The sequence below is a fragment of the Pipistrellus kuhlii genome, unplaced genomic scaffold (assembly GCF_014108245.1).
Source record: "Pipistrellus kuhlii isolate mPipKuh1 unplaced genomic scaffold, mPipKuh1.p scaffold_m20_p_58, whole genome shotgun sequence".
Taxonomy (NCBI): Eukaryota; Metazoa; Chordata; class Mammalia; order Chiroptera; family Vespertilionidae; genus Pipistrellus; species Pipistrellus kuhlii.
The window spans coordinates 731,682-746,684 of record NW_023425560.1 but is presented as its reverse complement, the minus strand read 5'-3'; the positions used below and the strand labels follow the sequence as shown (position 1 = coordinate 746,684).

The window sequence follows — 15,003 nt, the reverse complement described above, 5'->3', positions numbered from 1 at the left end:
TAATAAAATATGTATATTGAGAAAGAACCATTGATCAGCTACCTCCTGACTAGGAATCAAACCATGACCTCCTGGTTCATAGGTCAGTTCTTAACCACTGAGCTACGCCAGTTAGACTAGTTCATAAAATTTCATGCACACCTGCTCTGTGTAGTCTAATGTGAATCATCCTTTTATCCAGCACATCTACACTGTGCTACCTGCCTGTTAGTCATGTAACTGTCTTGGTTATTGGATCAGCTGTGCTTATGTCCAAGTCACCCTTACTTTACTTAATAGCCTCAAAGTGTAAGCGTAGTCACGCTGGCAATTCAGATGCGCCAAAGAGAAGCCATTCAGTTCTTCCCTTAAGTGAAAATGTATGTACTGTAAAGGAAAGTGTGTGTATAGGGTTCTGTCTTTTTTTTTTAAAGTAGTTTTATCTCTCCTTTACTAATCTTTTAAGAAATAGAAATATTCTGCTGTTAAATGTTTTTAAATTTTGTAGAACTTTGAATCAGCATTGTTAAAGCTGTAAGCTTAATATATGGATAGATAAGTCTATTTGACTGTAAACTAAAATTCTGCCACTCTGACGATTCCCTCATCATTTTCCACTATAGACTTGGAGTCTTAATGCTCTTACTTAGACCACAGCAAATGTCAAGTCTCCTTGGCTCATTGTTCATTTTACAGACAGGGTCCTGGGGCCTCAGAATTTCTGTAAGACATTTCAGTGCTGCTTTAATTTCAGTGTGACTTAGTACCCATGAATGACTTTCAAATGAAATTTCAAAATTTCTTAGAAGTGCTTGCTCAAAGGATGTATGATGCTTTTTAAAAACAATCCTCACCCAAGGAGCGAGGATATTTTTTCCATTGATCCTAGAGAGTGGAAGGAGGTGGGGGGAGAGGGAGAAATGATGTGACAGAGACATTGATTGGTTGCCTTCCACACACGCCACTACTGGCGGCAGGGATTGGACCTGCAACCAAGGTACATGCCCTTGACCGGAATTGAACCTGGAACCTTTGAGTCTGCAGGCTGACGCTCTATCCGCTGAGCCGAACCAGTTTCAGCTTAGTTTCTTTGGTGTGAAAAAAATGTTGGACTGTAATAGTCTGGATAACAAGTGTATTTGAACAAATAGAAGCTAATTTTAAGAGTTGGTATGAAATAATTTGAAGTAGCTTATCAGTTATTACATCAAATGCTGCTTTTTAAAAAATATATTTTATTGATTCTATACAGAGAGGAAGGGAGAGAGATAGAGAGTTAGAAACATCGATGAGAGAGAGTCATCGATCAGCTGCCTCCTGCACACACCCCCACTGGGGATATGCCCGCAACCAAGGTACATGCCCTTGACCGGAATCGAACCTGGGACCTTTCAGTCCCCAAGCTGACGCTCTATCCATTGAGCCAAACCGGTCCCGGCCAAATGCTGCTTTAATGCCTGATTTATACATGGCCTCTTTTATATGCCATGTAAGTTTTATAGAAAGATACAGGTATTACTTTCAAGAATGACCTGCCCTTGATATCTAAAAACCTAGAATGTGATCTTTATGGAATTTTTCAACCATAACTATCAGAAAATGGGTATGCATAGGTGACAGATGAACCCTGTTAATTTTTGTAATGCATTGAACAAAAATGTTCTGCCAATTACTGCATTTGTACATTATTTAAAATTTATGAAGTAAATCTTAAATGTGCTTTAAAAACATTCCTTACCCCCCCCCCCCCCCCGATTCTACTTTGGACTAGATAATGAAAAATTTTCTGCAGCAATGTGGAAAAATATGTCTCCTGTTTCCTGGTTAATGAAATAAATTCTGTTTAGATTAGTGCCAAATATGTTAGATGACCAACCAGCTATTTGGTGATTGGTGCTGTGGCTTCCAGACCTTCATGATCTCAGCCCAAAGGGCCCAGTATATATAGCTGAGCAGATCGAGAGAAAGGATGTCAGGTGGTTTGTCAAAATCATGCCATTCAGTTAGAAATAATGGTCTTGTATATGTGAAGATTGTAATAACAAACTAGGAAGTGTTTGAGTCAGTTGCTTTACAATTGGTTAACTAGAAAATATGTTCTTTGTTACTTATATATCATAATACCCCCAAAGGAGCCTCTAACCATTGCTTTATTCTTACGATCCTATGTGTAAAAGGGAAAATTGATACCTATTTATTGTGGTTTTTAATATAAAATTTTTTATGAAAGTCTCAGTACATTTCAGATTTCTTGTTTCTTATTTTGAAGGCTCAAAATTAATATATAGGTGTTTTGTTTATCTTATGTTTAGGAATTTATGAAAATGGAAAATTATGAGGCATTTGTAGGCTTTGATCTCTGTCAGATACCACTTTCCAGTGTTGCTCAGAAGATTATGTCTGCTATGCACTCAGGTGATTTAGCGGAGTCTAAGAATTGGAGAGAGAGTGAAAAGAGTGAGTAATCTTTATGAACCTTTCTGTCTTGTTATTTTGGTGTTATTAATTTTTAAGACTAAGAGTTTGAAAATGAAATGTAGCAAAATTATTCTAGAGAACTGAAATTGGGTGGGGAAGCTCCCGCCTGCAAACAAGTGAAGTCCAGCTTTCCCTCCCTTTACTCGCATTCAGTGAGGACTGAGCCCTTGTTTTTAAATGGAACACTTCCTTGCCCCGGGCATAGTGTCAGACATTCCCTTAGAATCCCATGGCTGTTTAACTTCAAAAGACTTGGCTCCTCCACAGTGTCTATGCTTCCACCTTAGCGCGGGTCATTGAGCCTGTGCACAGTACAATCAGCCCTCCATAGCCTCTGATTTCAAATCTGCAGGTTCAGCCACCTGCAGATAGAAATATTAGCAAAAAACAAAGTCCCAGAAAATTCCAGAAAGCAGCAAAACTTGAGTTTGACATGCACCCAGCACTATGTTGAGTCCACCCAAATGAAGTGATGTGTAGGCATACCCTGCTGTGGTCTCTGCCAGTAGAGATTATATGTAAATGCTGTGCCATTTTATGTAAGAGATTTGAGCATCCACGAATTTTGGTAGCCCTGGGAGTCCTGGAGCCCATCCTCTAATGATACTGGATGACTGTATTTACTTACTGTGTGTGGTGGACAAGAGAAGTGGTATTGTTTTTTGTTTGTTTGTTTGTTTCTTTTGTGAATCCTCACCTGAGGATATTTTTTCCTTTGATTTATTTTTTTAAGAGAGGGAGGAAAAGAGGGAGAGAGAGAGAAACATTGATTGCCATCTGCATGTTTCCTGATGCGGACTGGATCGAACCTGCAACCCACGTATGTGTCCTTGACCAGGAATCAAATCCGAGACCCTCGGTCTGCAGGCTAATGCTTTAACTACTGAACCAAACAGGCCAGGGCAAGAAGTGTTTTTGATGATATATATATTGTACTGACAGAAGTGTGTAAACTCTTAGGGGGCAAAGGTTGGTGAATCTGTATATATGTGTGTGTGTGTGTGTGTGTGTGTGTGTGTGTGTGTTCATGATGTGGGATAATAGTGAAAGCTGTGACTGAAATGTTTGGAACACTTTTTTCACTAGCAAAGTAGTTTGTATTTTAAATTTGTAAGTCTGGGCCAATAGGTTGTTTGTTTCTTTCCTTCTGAGTAAGTTATGAGTGAGATATAACCGAGTAAATGAGATGAAATAGTTGAGTATTGACAAACATTGCAAACACTGTTATAAATGCAGTTTCTTAATTAAGATATAATATAACATTTTATTCCATTTATGTTCAGACATCTGTTGCTTGTGTGTCTTATAAAAGTCACTAGTAAAGTCACTTATAAGGATTTTTGGGTGTGGACTATACCTAGTGTTTTAGGGGTAATGATGCTGGTGGTGGGAGTAGTAAAAAAAAAAGGCAATCACTGAAGAGCTTTCTCCTTTCTTCGGTATATGGGTCTAGTAATAATTAATGTCGTTTTTAAACATTCGTTTAAAATCTTGCTTGGCGTTGACTTGTATTGACATAACCTTCAAACACGTGGTATCTACAGAACGTGTGAAGTGCAATTAACAAGTTTTGCTTGAAAAAGTTTGTGTTTGGTTTGGTTTTTGTTGCAAAACTAGGGCTAAGAAGATGGCGGATGAAGAGCATATTCGGCACTGCATGCTTTACGAGTTCCAATTAGGAAGAAAAGCAAGTGAGGCTGCAAAAAACATCTGTAGTGCTCTTGGTCAAGATGCAGTTAGCGCCAGAAAATGCCAGCGTTGGTTTGAGAAATTTCGCGAGGGAAATTTTTCGTTAGATGACAAGAGTGGTCGAGGCCGTGTGTCTAATTTTGATCAAGAAGCTCTTCAAGCTCTTTTGGTGCAAAATCCTCAAATTACCCAACAAGAGCTTGCGACAACTTTAAATTGTTCACAAAAAACAATTTCCAATCAATTGCGTGCACTTGGCAAAGTCCAAAAGTTTGGAAAATGGGTTCCTCATGAGTTGACCGACAACAACCGTAATCAAAGAGTCACAATTTGCAGTTCGCTCCTCTCTCGTCAAAACCGTTTGCTGTTTTTAGAGCAAATTGTCACCGGAGATGAAGAATGGGTGCTGTATGTTAATTTGAAAAGGCGGCGTCAATGGTTGGACAAAAATGAGGCTCCGCAGCCCACGCCAAAACCTGACTTGCATGCGAAAAAAGTGATGTTGTGTGTTTGGTGGAATTTTAAAGGAATTCTTCATTATGAACTTTTACCATGTAACCAAACCATTACAAGTGCAGTGTATAGTGCCCAATTGGAAAGGTTAGCCCAAGCTTTAAGAGAAAAAGAACCTGCGCTGATTAATCGGAAGGGCGTAATTCTTCACCACGATAACACCGCATACTGCAAGAATCACTGCTGAAAAACTGCGCCAGTTGGAATGGGAAGTTCTCCTTTAACCTGCATATTCTCCTGATATTGCCCCTTCCGATTACCATTTGTTTCGTTCTTTGCAAAACTTTCTTCTTGGAAAAAAATTTAATAATGAAGAATGCCTCAAAAATGCATTGACCGAATTTTTTGCATAAAAATCACAAGAATTTGAGGATCCAAGATGGCTGCGCCCAGGTGAACACCTAGCCGCAGCCGCACACAACAATTTCAATAAAATACAACTAAAATATAAAACGGACATTGCCCAGAACTACAGGAAGGTTGACTGACTGGAAATTCTACAGCGAGAAGCAAGGAGAAAACCAGAAGGAGGCGCGGAGGAGCTGGAAAAGCCAAGGTACAGAGACGCGGCGCCCGGAGAGGACGGAGCCGGAGAGGAGGGAGGCCGAGTGCCTGGCGGGCGTTCCTGAGCGGAAAGGAGAGAAAAGCTCCGACTGTGCTGGGCCCCCAACTGCTCTGAACCCCGGTTCTGGGCCAGACCCCGGGGACTCAGGCTCAGCCATAGGGAGCCGGGCTGTAAGGCGGAACCCCGGGGAGAGGCGAAAGGAGGTCCCGGAGGCGCGCACATTGCGCGCAGAGAAGGGACGGTCGGCTGTGCCGCGGGATTGCCCTGACGGGAAGGAGACTGGGGCTCCAGACTGCTCTGAACGCCACCTCCAACTCCATTTCCAACTGAACTGAACCCCAATACCGGGCTCATTGTGGGAGAGCATAGACTGTTTGGCAGCAGGCGAAAATCGAGGGCACCTTTCTCTCAGAGGCGCTGGCAGCAGCGAGCACTGAAGGACCCGCATAGGGCGGGGCTGACAGAAGCCAAAGCTGCAGGCTCCACCCTGAAACCCCGTCCCATCTGTAACTGCGAAATGCGACAACAAAATAGATCACAAACGAAAGAAATGGAGGACAAAAAGCGTCTGGATATAGAGTTCAAATCTACGCTTATAAGTTTTTTCAAGAATTTCTTAGAAAAGATGGATAAGGGCTACGAGGATATGAAAAGAGATCAACTAGAATTAATAAGGAGTCAACAAGAAATGATAAGGGATCAACAAGAAATAAAGAATACATTGTCTGAAATAAAAAATATTTTACTGAGTCCTAAAAACAGAAGGGAAGATCGCAAGAATCAAGTCAAAGATTTGGAACATAAAGAGCCAGAAGACACTCCTCCACAGAAGCTAGAAGGCAAGAGAATCCAGAAAATTGAAGATAATGTAAGAAACCTCTGGGACAACTTCAAGCGAACCAACATCAGAATTATGGGGGTCCCAGAAGATGAGAGAGAGCAAGATATGGAAAACATACTGAAAGAAATAGTGACAGAAAACTTCCCCTACCTGGTGAAAGAATTAGACTTACAAGTCCAGGAAGCGCACAGAACTCCAAACAAAAGGAATCCAAAGAGGACCACACCGAGACACATCATTATTAAAATTCCAAGAGCAAAAGACAAAGAGAGAATATTAAAAGAAGCAAGAGCAAAGAAGGTAGTTACCTATAAAGGAGCACCTATACAATTGTCAGCTGACTTCTCAACAGAAACCATGCAGGCCAGAAGGGAATGGCAAGAAATATTCAAGGTGATGAATAGCAAGAACCTACAGCCAAAAATAATCTACCCAGCAAAGCTATCACTCAGAATCGAAGGCCAGATAAAGAGCTTCACTAATAAAAAAAAGCTAAAGGAGTTCATCAACACCAAACCAGAATTATATGAATTGCTGAAGGGGGTTCTTTCAGAAGAGAAAGTAAACAAAGATAAAAATTATGAACAACAAATACATAACTATCAACAAGTGAATCTAAAAACCAAGGAAATTAAAAAAATCTGATGAACAATATTAACTGTTGAATATAATAGAATCAGAGGTATGGAAGGGGAGTGAACTGACGATTCTTGGGGAAAAGGGGAGAGGGGGGCGTGGGAAGAGACTGAACATAAACTGCACCTATGGATGAGGACAATGGGGAGAGGGGAAAGGGCAGAGGGTGGGATGGGAACCTGGTGGAGGAGAGCAATGGTGGGTGGGGGGAAAGGAACATTTGTAATAATATGAACAATAAAAACTTATTTAAAAAAAAAAAAAAAATCACAAGAATTTTACAACAGAGGGATTAAAATGCTTCCCGAGCGTTGGGCACAAGTAGTAGAAAACAACGGCAACTATATTGTTGATTAAATTTTGTTGTATTGTTTAAATAAATTTGATTTAAAAAAGTATTAGAAAACGACATTAACTATTACTAGACCTAATATATTTGCTTTCTAAAAGGCAGTGTGCACTTGACAGGTGGAACTGTACCTCCCTTCAATAACTGGTAATGAAATGCCTCTGGTAGGTAATTACAATGTGAGTCTCTTGAGGAAAATTTCTGCTAGTCACCCATCTCACAAATGCTCTTGTCATAGTCTTAAAATAAATCTCTAGTTTTTATAAATTTATTGAGAAGACAGATAATAGAAAAATAAGTTTTTATTTTTGTCAGGTTTCATAAGGATTGTTATCTGTTGTCGCATAACACCATTGCTGCTAACTTAGTGACTTAAAACAACACATTTGTTATCTCACAGTTTCTGTGGGTCAGGAGGTGGGCATAGCTTAGCCGAGGCATCTGCCGGGTTGCAGTGGAGGTGTCAGCCAGGGCTGAAGTCGCATCTGAGCCTCAAATGAGGAAGCATTCGATTCCAAGTTCTTGGCAGAATTCAGTTCTTTTCTATGTAATTTGGCCATAGGCATCTTTTCATCATATAGGCACTTGCTTTTTCAAAGGCAGCAAGAGTGTGTCCCCAGCATGACTGACATTATATATAGTTTTATGTAGCATAATCACAAATATCCTGTCCTTTGCTTAATTCTGTTTAAAAGTGAGTCAATAAGTCCCACCTGGACTCAGGGGAAGGAGTTTACAAGGGCATGAAAACAGACTCCGACCCATGAGTCTGTCTACCACCGAGTCTCACCAGTTTTATTATTTCACTAAAGGCCTGGTGCACAAATTTGTGCACCACTGGGGTCCCTCAACCTGGCCTGCGGGATTGGGCCAAAACTAACTCTCCGACATCCTCTGAGAGGTCCCGGATTGAAAGAGGGTGCAGGCCAGGCCGAGGGACCCCACCAGTGCATAATCAGGGCTGGGGAGGGATGTAAGAGGGACCACAGGAGGACTTCAGGAAGTGTCTGGCCTGTCACACTCAGTCCCGATCAGCTGGACCCCAGTAGCAAGCTAACCTACCAGTTGAGATATCTGCTCCCTGGTGGTCAGTGCACGTCATAGCGACTGGTCAACTGTCTGCCCTCTGGTGGTCAGTGCATGTCACAGGGAGCGATTGAGTGGCCTTAGCATATCATTAGCATATTATGCTTTGATTGGTTGACTGGACACTTAGCATATTAGGCTTTTATTATATAGGACAGGAATTTGAATTAAAGTTGGATTGCTAATGGATTATTGTTGAATGATGCTGGATGTAAGACCTAATGATTCCTGGGTTCTTTGTCACATGCTGAGCTGTTCTTTTTTTTTTTTTTTTTTTTTTTTTTTTTTTTTAAATATATTTTATTGATTTTTGTACAGAGAGGAAGGGAGAGAGACAGAGAGCTAGAAACATCGATGAGAGAGAGACATCGATCAGTTGCCTCTTGCACACCCCCTACCGGGGATATGCCCGCAACCAAGGTACATGCCCTTGACCGGAATCGAACCCGGGTCCCCTCAGTCCCCAAGCCGACGCTCCATCCATTGAGCCAAACCGGTCCCGGCGCTGAGCTGTTCTTATCTCTTGAAAGTAAAATATTGTAAATCAGCATTTAATTTCTGAGAGCGCATTTCGTACCAAGAATATATCAAACTTGCACTCAGAAATCAATGAAAATAAGCTACAACTATTTGGTTACAAACACTAAAGTACCAGTAAAACCAAACATTATTAATGTTATATGTCACTTTGGGGTCTACTTTTCTGATCTGCTAGACTACCTGAGGTATCTTGAGATACATATTCAGTAAGGATTGGACTCCATAAACTTTTTACAAGATTGATCTCTTATTTTAAAAGCCTTTGCTGTGAAGAAGAAAAAAATATGCAAAAACTAAAAATACAACTTCAGACCCTCTCCTTGCTCAGCGACAACCATTTCTCATTTAATCACGAGCATTTTGTTTTGCTCCAAGAGCCTTTTTGGCAAAGACTATGCCTTTTTTTTTTTTTTTTTCATATACCATTGCCCCTCCGCCCATACATACCCTCCCTCTCCAGAGTTTTGTGTCCATTGGTTGTACTTATATGGATGTATACAAGTCCTTTGGTTGATCTCTTATCTTCCCCAAATCTCCCTACTCTCCCCGCTGTAATTTGACTGTTTGTTGCTTTACTGTCTCTATATCTATCTTTTGGTTCATCTATAATGTTTATAATGTTCTTTATTATCCATAAATGAGTGAGGTCATGTGGTGTTTCTTTCATTGATTGGCTTATTTCACTCAGCATGATATTCTCCAATTCTATCCAGGTTGCTGCAAATGATGAGAATTTCTTTTTTTTTTTATGGCAGCATAATATTCCATTGTGTAGATGTGCCATAGTTTTTGGATCCAATCATCTGCTGACGAGCACCTAGGCTGTTTCCAAATCCTAGCTATTGTAAATTGTGCTACTATGAACATAGGGGGTGCATATATCCTTTCTGATTGGTGTTTCTAGTTTCTGGGATATATTCCCAGGAGTGGGATTACTGGGTCAAATGGGAGTTCCATATTCAGTTTTTTGAGGAAACTCCCACACTGTTCTCCACAGTGGTTGCACCAGTCTGCATTCCCACCAGCAGTGCACGAGGGATCCTTTTTCTCCGCAACCTCGCCAGCACTTGTCGTTTGTTGATTTGTTGATGTTGGCCACTCTGACAGGTGTGAGATGGTGCCGCATTGTTGTTTTGATTTGCATCTCTCAAGACTATGCCTTTTGCCACGCCGGAGTCTGTCCTTCCTTTCTGAGGCACACGATCGACTCCATGGCTCCGTCTTCCTACAGCCAGTGTGGCTAAGTGGCAGGTCCCGTCAGTGGTGTGCGCCATTTCCAGGGTGGGCCTGAAAACGTGCAGCTTGCTCCCTAGCTGGCCTCCTCTTGCCTTCCCTCCAGTTGCAACCTGAAGGACTCCTTCCCGAGCCTGCCGGTGATGACGGTGTGCTAGCGGAACTCGGCCGGAAGGAAGCGGGTCCCAGAGCGGCCGCGTGAGCAGCTGCACACCAGCCGAGGCTGTGCCCCTGGGCCTGGGACACAGGCCTGCGCTTTGCTCTCGACGCCATTGCCTTGTAGTGTTGGGTCTTTGGTGAATAGTAGTTCTGCTTTTCACCCGAATTCATACACTTTTAAACTAGATTCAGAATTGGGTTCATCTGACGTGAGTTTTCATTGGCATTTTATTGTTTAGTGATGCTACTGAAGGTCTGGTAAATACTGGGGCAGGGGAGGTTTCAGGGTGATTTGGGGCTGAGCTGGTGCTGTATATATGATTAAGAACGTATTTATTAGACTACACCTCTATGTTTTATCTAAGTACCTATAAAGCTCAAGTAATGTTTTCTAGCATACATTTATCCAGGTCCTATATTTAACTTGAGAGAGCTTAGAGGTGAATTTGGTGTTTTCTAGAAAAATAAAAATATTTTTACAGACATAGCAAATTAAGAGTTTGAGGCCCCTAGAGATAGATATTTGTCAAAATCCAATTTACTTATGTGAAATGTTTATTTCCATCATTTCATGGAAATCTTTGCAATTTTAAGGACAGATGACAAAGTGACAAAATAGATCTATTTCGATTTTATTCATTCTAGTCCAGAGTTTATGGATAAACGACTTACATTATTTCTACTTCTATCCCATATACATAAAACTCCTATTTTCAATCAGGCAAACCCTGCCAGGTTTGTTTCGGTTTGCTCTGCCGGCCTCAGGCTGCCTTCTCTCCCTTGGATTTGAGTATTTCCTGATTGCTGTTTGCCTTCATTTTGCGGCGTTTGGTCTTGCCTCTGTGAGAATGAGCTCAGCTCTTGTGCTTGCTCTCTGCACAATCCATCTTTGGAAACCTCTGTTCTCCTGCAAGGCCCTTGCCGGCCCCTTTTTAGTCTCGTCCTTCCACTTTCCTTCTTTCTGCCACGTTCAGATTTGACTGTAACTTCCAAACCCGTGACATTTTCCAACTCTCTACCTACCTTTCTTTTCTCTCCTTCACGCACAGCTGAGGATGAGGTCAGCATTTTAAGGCTCTGTTCAAATGCTTCAGCAGCAGCATGCGCTCAGCTCAGAGCACTTACCTGTGACGTGTTTGGGTGCTTTAACTGTCGCTCTGCTCCCCACCCCTCCCCCTGAGACCCCAGCAAACTTCCTGTGGGTCAGCGCAGTTCGGTTCCCAGGACCCTGATCGCTGCAGTTGGCCAGGGAGCGGTCTGAAAGCAGACGTGGTGTCCTGGAGGGGGTCCCTCCGGGATGCCAGCCGGTGACGTCATAGCAGCTGTGGGAATGCCACGGGTGGCCTCGCAGCTAGAACGTTCACTGGCACTCAGTCTGTACCAGTGACAGCTATTGCCCTGGCTGCTGGGACACCAGGGATTGGTGCTGTGGCTGAAATAATATGTCCTGTGGAAAAAGACAGACCGAGGGTGAATACTTAGCAATGAAAGCTAAATGTGGCAACCAGAGCGCTTCCCTGGGAGCCTGCCAGCAGACCACCTGCAGCCACAAGCCAGGGCTCAGTCCGAAGACTTGAGCTCCTCTGTAAAGGCCCCCCACGCCAGAGGCTTGTCCTGAGAAAGGAGACCTGCTCCCTCAGGAACCGCCGCCTCCTTCCCTCCTGGCCATTACATCATCGGGACCGGCAAGAGGTCCCGGGCCTGTGAGGGCGTGTGTGGCTGTGTGTCAGAACAACAGTGATTTGAACAGGGACCATTGAAAGCGTTTTGATTAGCAATGGGAGTAGCTGCCAGTGGTAACAGCAGTCTGAACATTATGGTACAAGCTGGCATGGGGAGCAGCTGTTGAAGGTAGCGTGCTGAAGGACACATGAAATGAGAGCGATTCGGCCAGGTGACGCCCCAGCCTGTCATCTGCCGTAGGGTAGGGGTGTCGAACTCAATCAGAGAAGGGGCCAAAATCTAAAATCCAGCCTAAATCGCGGGCCAAATGGTTTACTGAACAGTCATAAACTGTCATTGTGATGGAAACGCAGCGGAGTGCAGTGATGACAGTGCGGTGCGGGCCACATTGCAAGGCCTGGCGGGACGGATTTGGCCCGCGGGCCTTGTGTTTGACACATGTGCTGTAGGGAGTCATCTGCCGTAGGAAGACCCCGGGGTGAGGGTCTTCGCGGGGGCTGCAGAAGAGGGAAACAAATAGCTTTTGCAGCTTTGAGGCAAGCTGCAGTGCCGCTGCCCTTCTTTTGAAAAGTTTCCCAGGAAGAGGCCACAGAATCCGGAAGAAGCTGCTCAGAATGATCTGAAGCAAGTGGCTGTGGCAGAAAGAGTGGGCCTCGTGTAGTGGGCACCAGCTGTGCCCAGGACTGGTCCTTGCTGGTAGGCTGCTCACAGCACAGCGCCTCCTGGTGATCGCCTCAGCTGCAAAGAAACTGCTTGGCCCCAGGACACCCATGCTCCCAGGAGCAAACCATCCGGTGGCGGGTTGGTGCTGAGGCTGAGGCCCAGCTCCCTAGACCCACCAGGGTCAGCTCTGCAGGGCATGTCAGCTCCCTCTGCAGTGACGGCACCTTCACTCGCCTGCAGAGGTCGGTCCTGAGAGCACTTCCCGGTGACCTTTCTGACCAGAAACTCCCGTCTCCTAGATGGCCACTGGGGCCACACTTGTGCAGTGCATGTGTGTAACGTACACAGTGGGGAGATTTGGACACTTACTTTAGAAATGGGATCACATTTTCACTGATTTCTGCGTCTCCAAGTCAACTGATACTGCTTCAAGTCATCCTTTCCAATGGCTGTGCTTCAGAGTGTGGGCGTTACGTAATTTATTCGACTTCCCTCTTGATTGGTATCAGTCATTTGCCAGGTTTCTTACAAGAGTTTTCAGAATCAAGTATTCAAATATAAATGCCAGGTAGTAATTTTTAATAAACATTTCACGATCACATAAATTTTCCTCCAGTTAATTTGAAGATACTTTACATAAAAACATTCCTTACAATGATAATAGGCATTTTGATTGTTATGAATTTTGTTGTGTTGTTTTAATAGCACAACTTATATGACTTCGATTTCAGTGATTGGTTAATGCCTCGTGTTTCTTTTTTGTGTTTTTAAAAGCTGCAGAAGTGGTAAATGAATCCAGTGTTAAGTATTCAGTTCTTGAAGATGGGAAGAATCAAACTCTCGATAAAATGGTAAGTCGTTGCAAATATGAATAATTAGATAACCTTCACTTATCAAACAAATATTTGTTAAGTGTCTACTATATGCTAGGCACTGTGGATACAATGGTTTGTTTTTAAATATATTTTTTTATAGATTTCATACATGGGCTGCCTATTGCACACCCCACACTGGGGATCAAGTCCTGACCAGAAATTGGTTCCTGGGTTGATGTTCCACCACTGAGCCACACCGGCTGGGCTGACTTTTTTTGTATACACCTCCACAGATTTATAATCTATATAATAAAAACCTAAGTGACCATTATGGTGGAACAACCAGAATGACCAGTCGCTATGATGCGCACTGACCGTGGAGGGGCGGGGGGGGGGGGGGGGGGGGGGGGCACACACAGACACTCAGTGCAGGAGCTCCCCCTGGTGGTCAGTGCTCTCCCACAGGGAGTGCTGCTCAGCCAGAAGCGGGGCTCACAGCTGGCGAGTGCAGCAGTGGTGGCGGGAGCCTCTCCTGCATTTGTGGAAGTGCTAAGGTGCAGCAGTGAGCAGAGCGATAAGGAGCAGTGAGCAGGCGGGCAGTAAAGAGCGAGGGATTTTGGACTGCAAGAGAGCACAGGCCGGGCTGAGGGACCCCTCCCCTGCAGTGTATGAATTCGTGCACCGGGCCTCTAGTGTAATATAATGTTATGCTTGACAATCTTCTCTACTATAAAAATGAGTATAAATTAAAATTTTCTGTGATCCTATTATTAAGTGTTAAAACATTTTCTTTCAAAATTATTAAAAAGTACAATTAGTATATAGTTGTTTAAAACAATATAAATATATCATAACACCTAGAAAAGAAACGTTAAAAATAACATTTTGTTAACAAATCCCATAATTAATGGATAGGCATGGTCATCCCCCTTTCCCCTGTTGGGAGCCATCAGAGTTGGGACAAGCAACTCTGTCTTAAGGAAATAGAATTAAGTTCCTTCTAGCAGAAGTTATGCGGTGCTCTGAGGGCTTGGCCAGAAGGTAAGATTAACCTGCCTTAGCATCTTCCTGCCGCTTCCCCTTCCTGATCCTCCCCCCTAGATAGCCCAGCCTTGGAATGTTGCACCTTGGAATGTTACACCGCCCTGGCAGTTAGCCAATCCTGTCTTGCCAGATGCCAAAGACCCCTCTGCATAGGCAACCCTGCCCCCCTTTGTTTCTGCTGTATAAATACAGCCATTTCAAAGAATAAAGTAGAGGCTTGATCAGAACCTTGTGTTGCCTCCATTCTTTCGCGTTCCTTGTTTGCTTCATTCTCTTAGGTGGTTCCTGCGTGCCCCCGTTGTTGCCCCGCGGGTCGGGACACTCCCCCTCAATTGGTGTGTGATACTTTGAGTGAATATCGCATACTGTTGGTTGAGGCAGAGGATTGCTGCTGAGCCATATTTTAAATGCATTTTTACTAGATAGATTAACACCATGGTTGGCAAACTGCAGCTCATGAGCCACATGCGGCTGGCTCTTTGGCCCATTGAGGGTGGCTCTTCCACAAAATAACCACGGCCTGGGCAATTCTATTTCAAAGAAGTGGCATTAGAAGAAGTTTAAGTCTAAAAAATTTGGCTCTAAAAAGAAATTTCAATTGCGGTGCTGTTGATATTTGGCTCTGTGGACTCATGAGTTCGCTGACCACTGGGTTAATATATCACATCGTTGTGGCGGGTTCAGTTTCCCTATAAACGACCATTACTTGGAAGTTGTGAGTTTTTAACCT

General features: G+C 43.4%; 1 protein-coding gene across 1 annotated transcript in view; it reads left to right on the top strand.

Annotated features, from left to right (window-relative positions):
* Positions 1-1,424: 1,424 nt before the first annotated feature.
* Positions 1,425-15,003, top strand: part of POLN (DNA polymerase nu) — a 65,217-nt gene continuing 51,638 nt past the window's right edge. The window contains exons 1-2 of the mRNA XM_036417169.2: positions 1,425-2,436; positions 13,189-13,265. Coding sequence (XP_036273062.1) covers positions 2,298-2,436; positions 13,189-13,265 — 216 coding nt within the window. The 5' untranslated portion in view covers positions 1,425-2,297. The remainder of the gene's footprint in view (positions 2,437-13,188; positions 13,266-15,003) is intronic.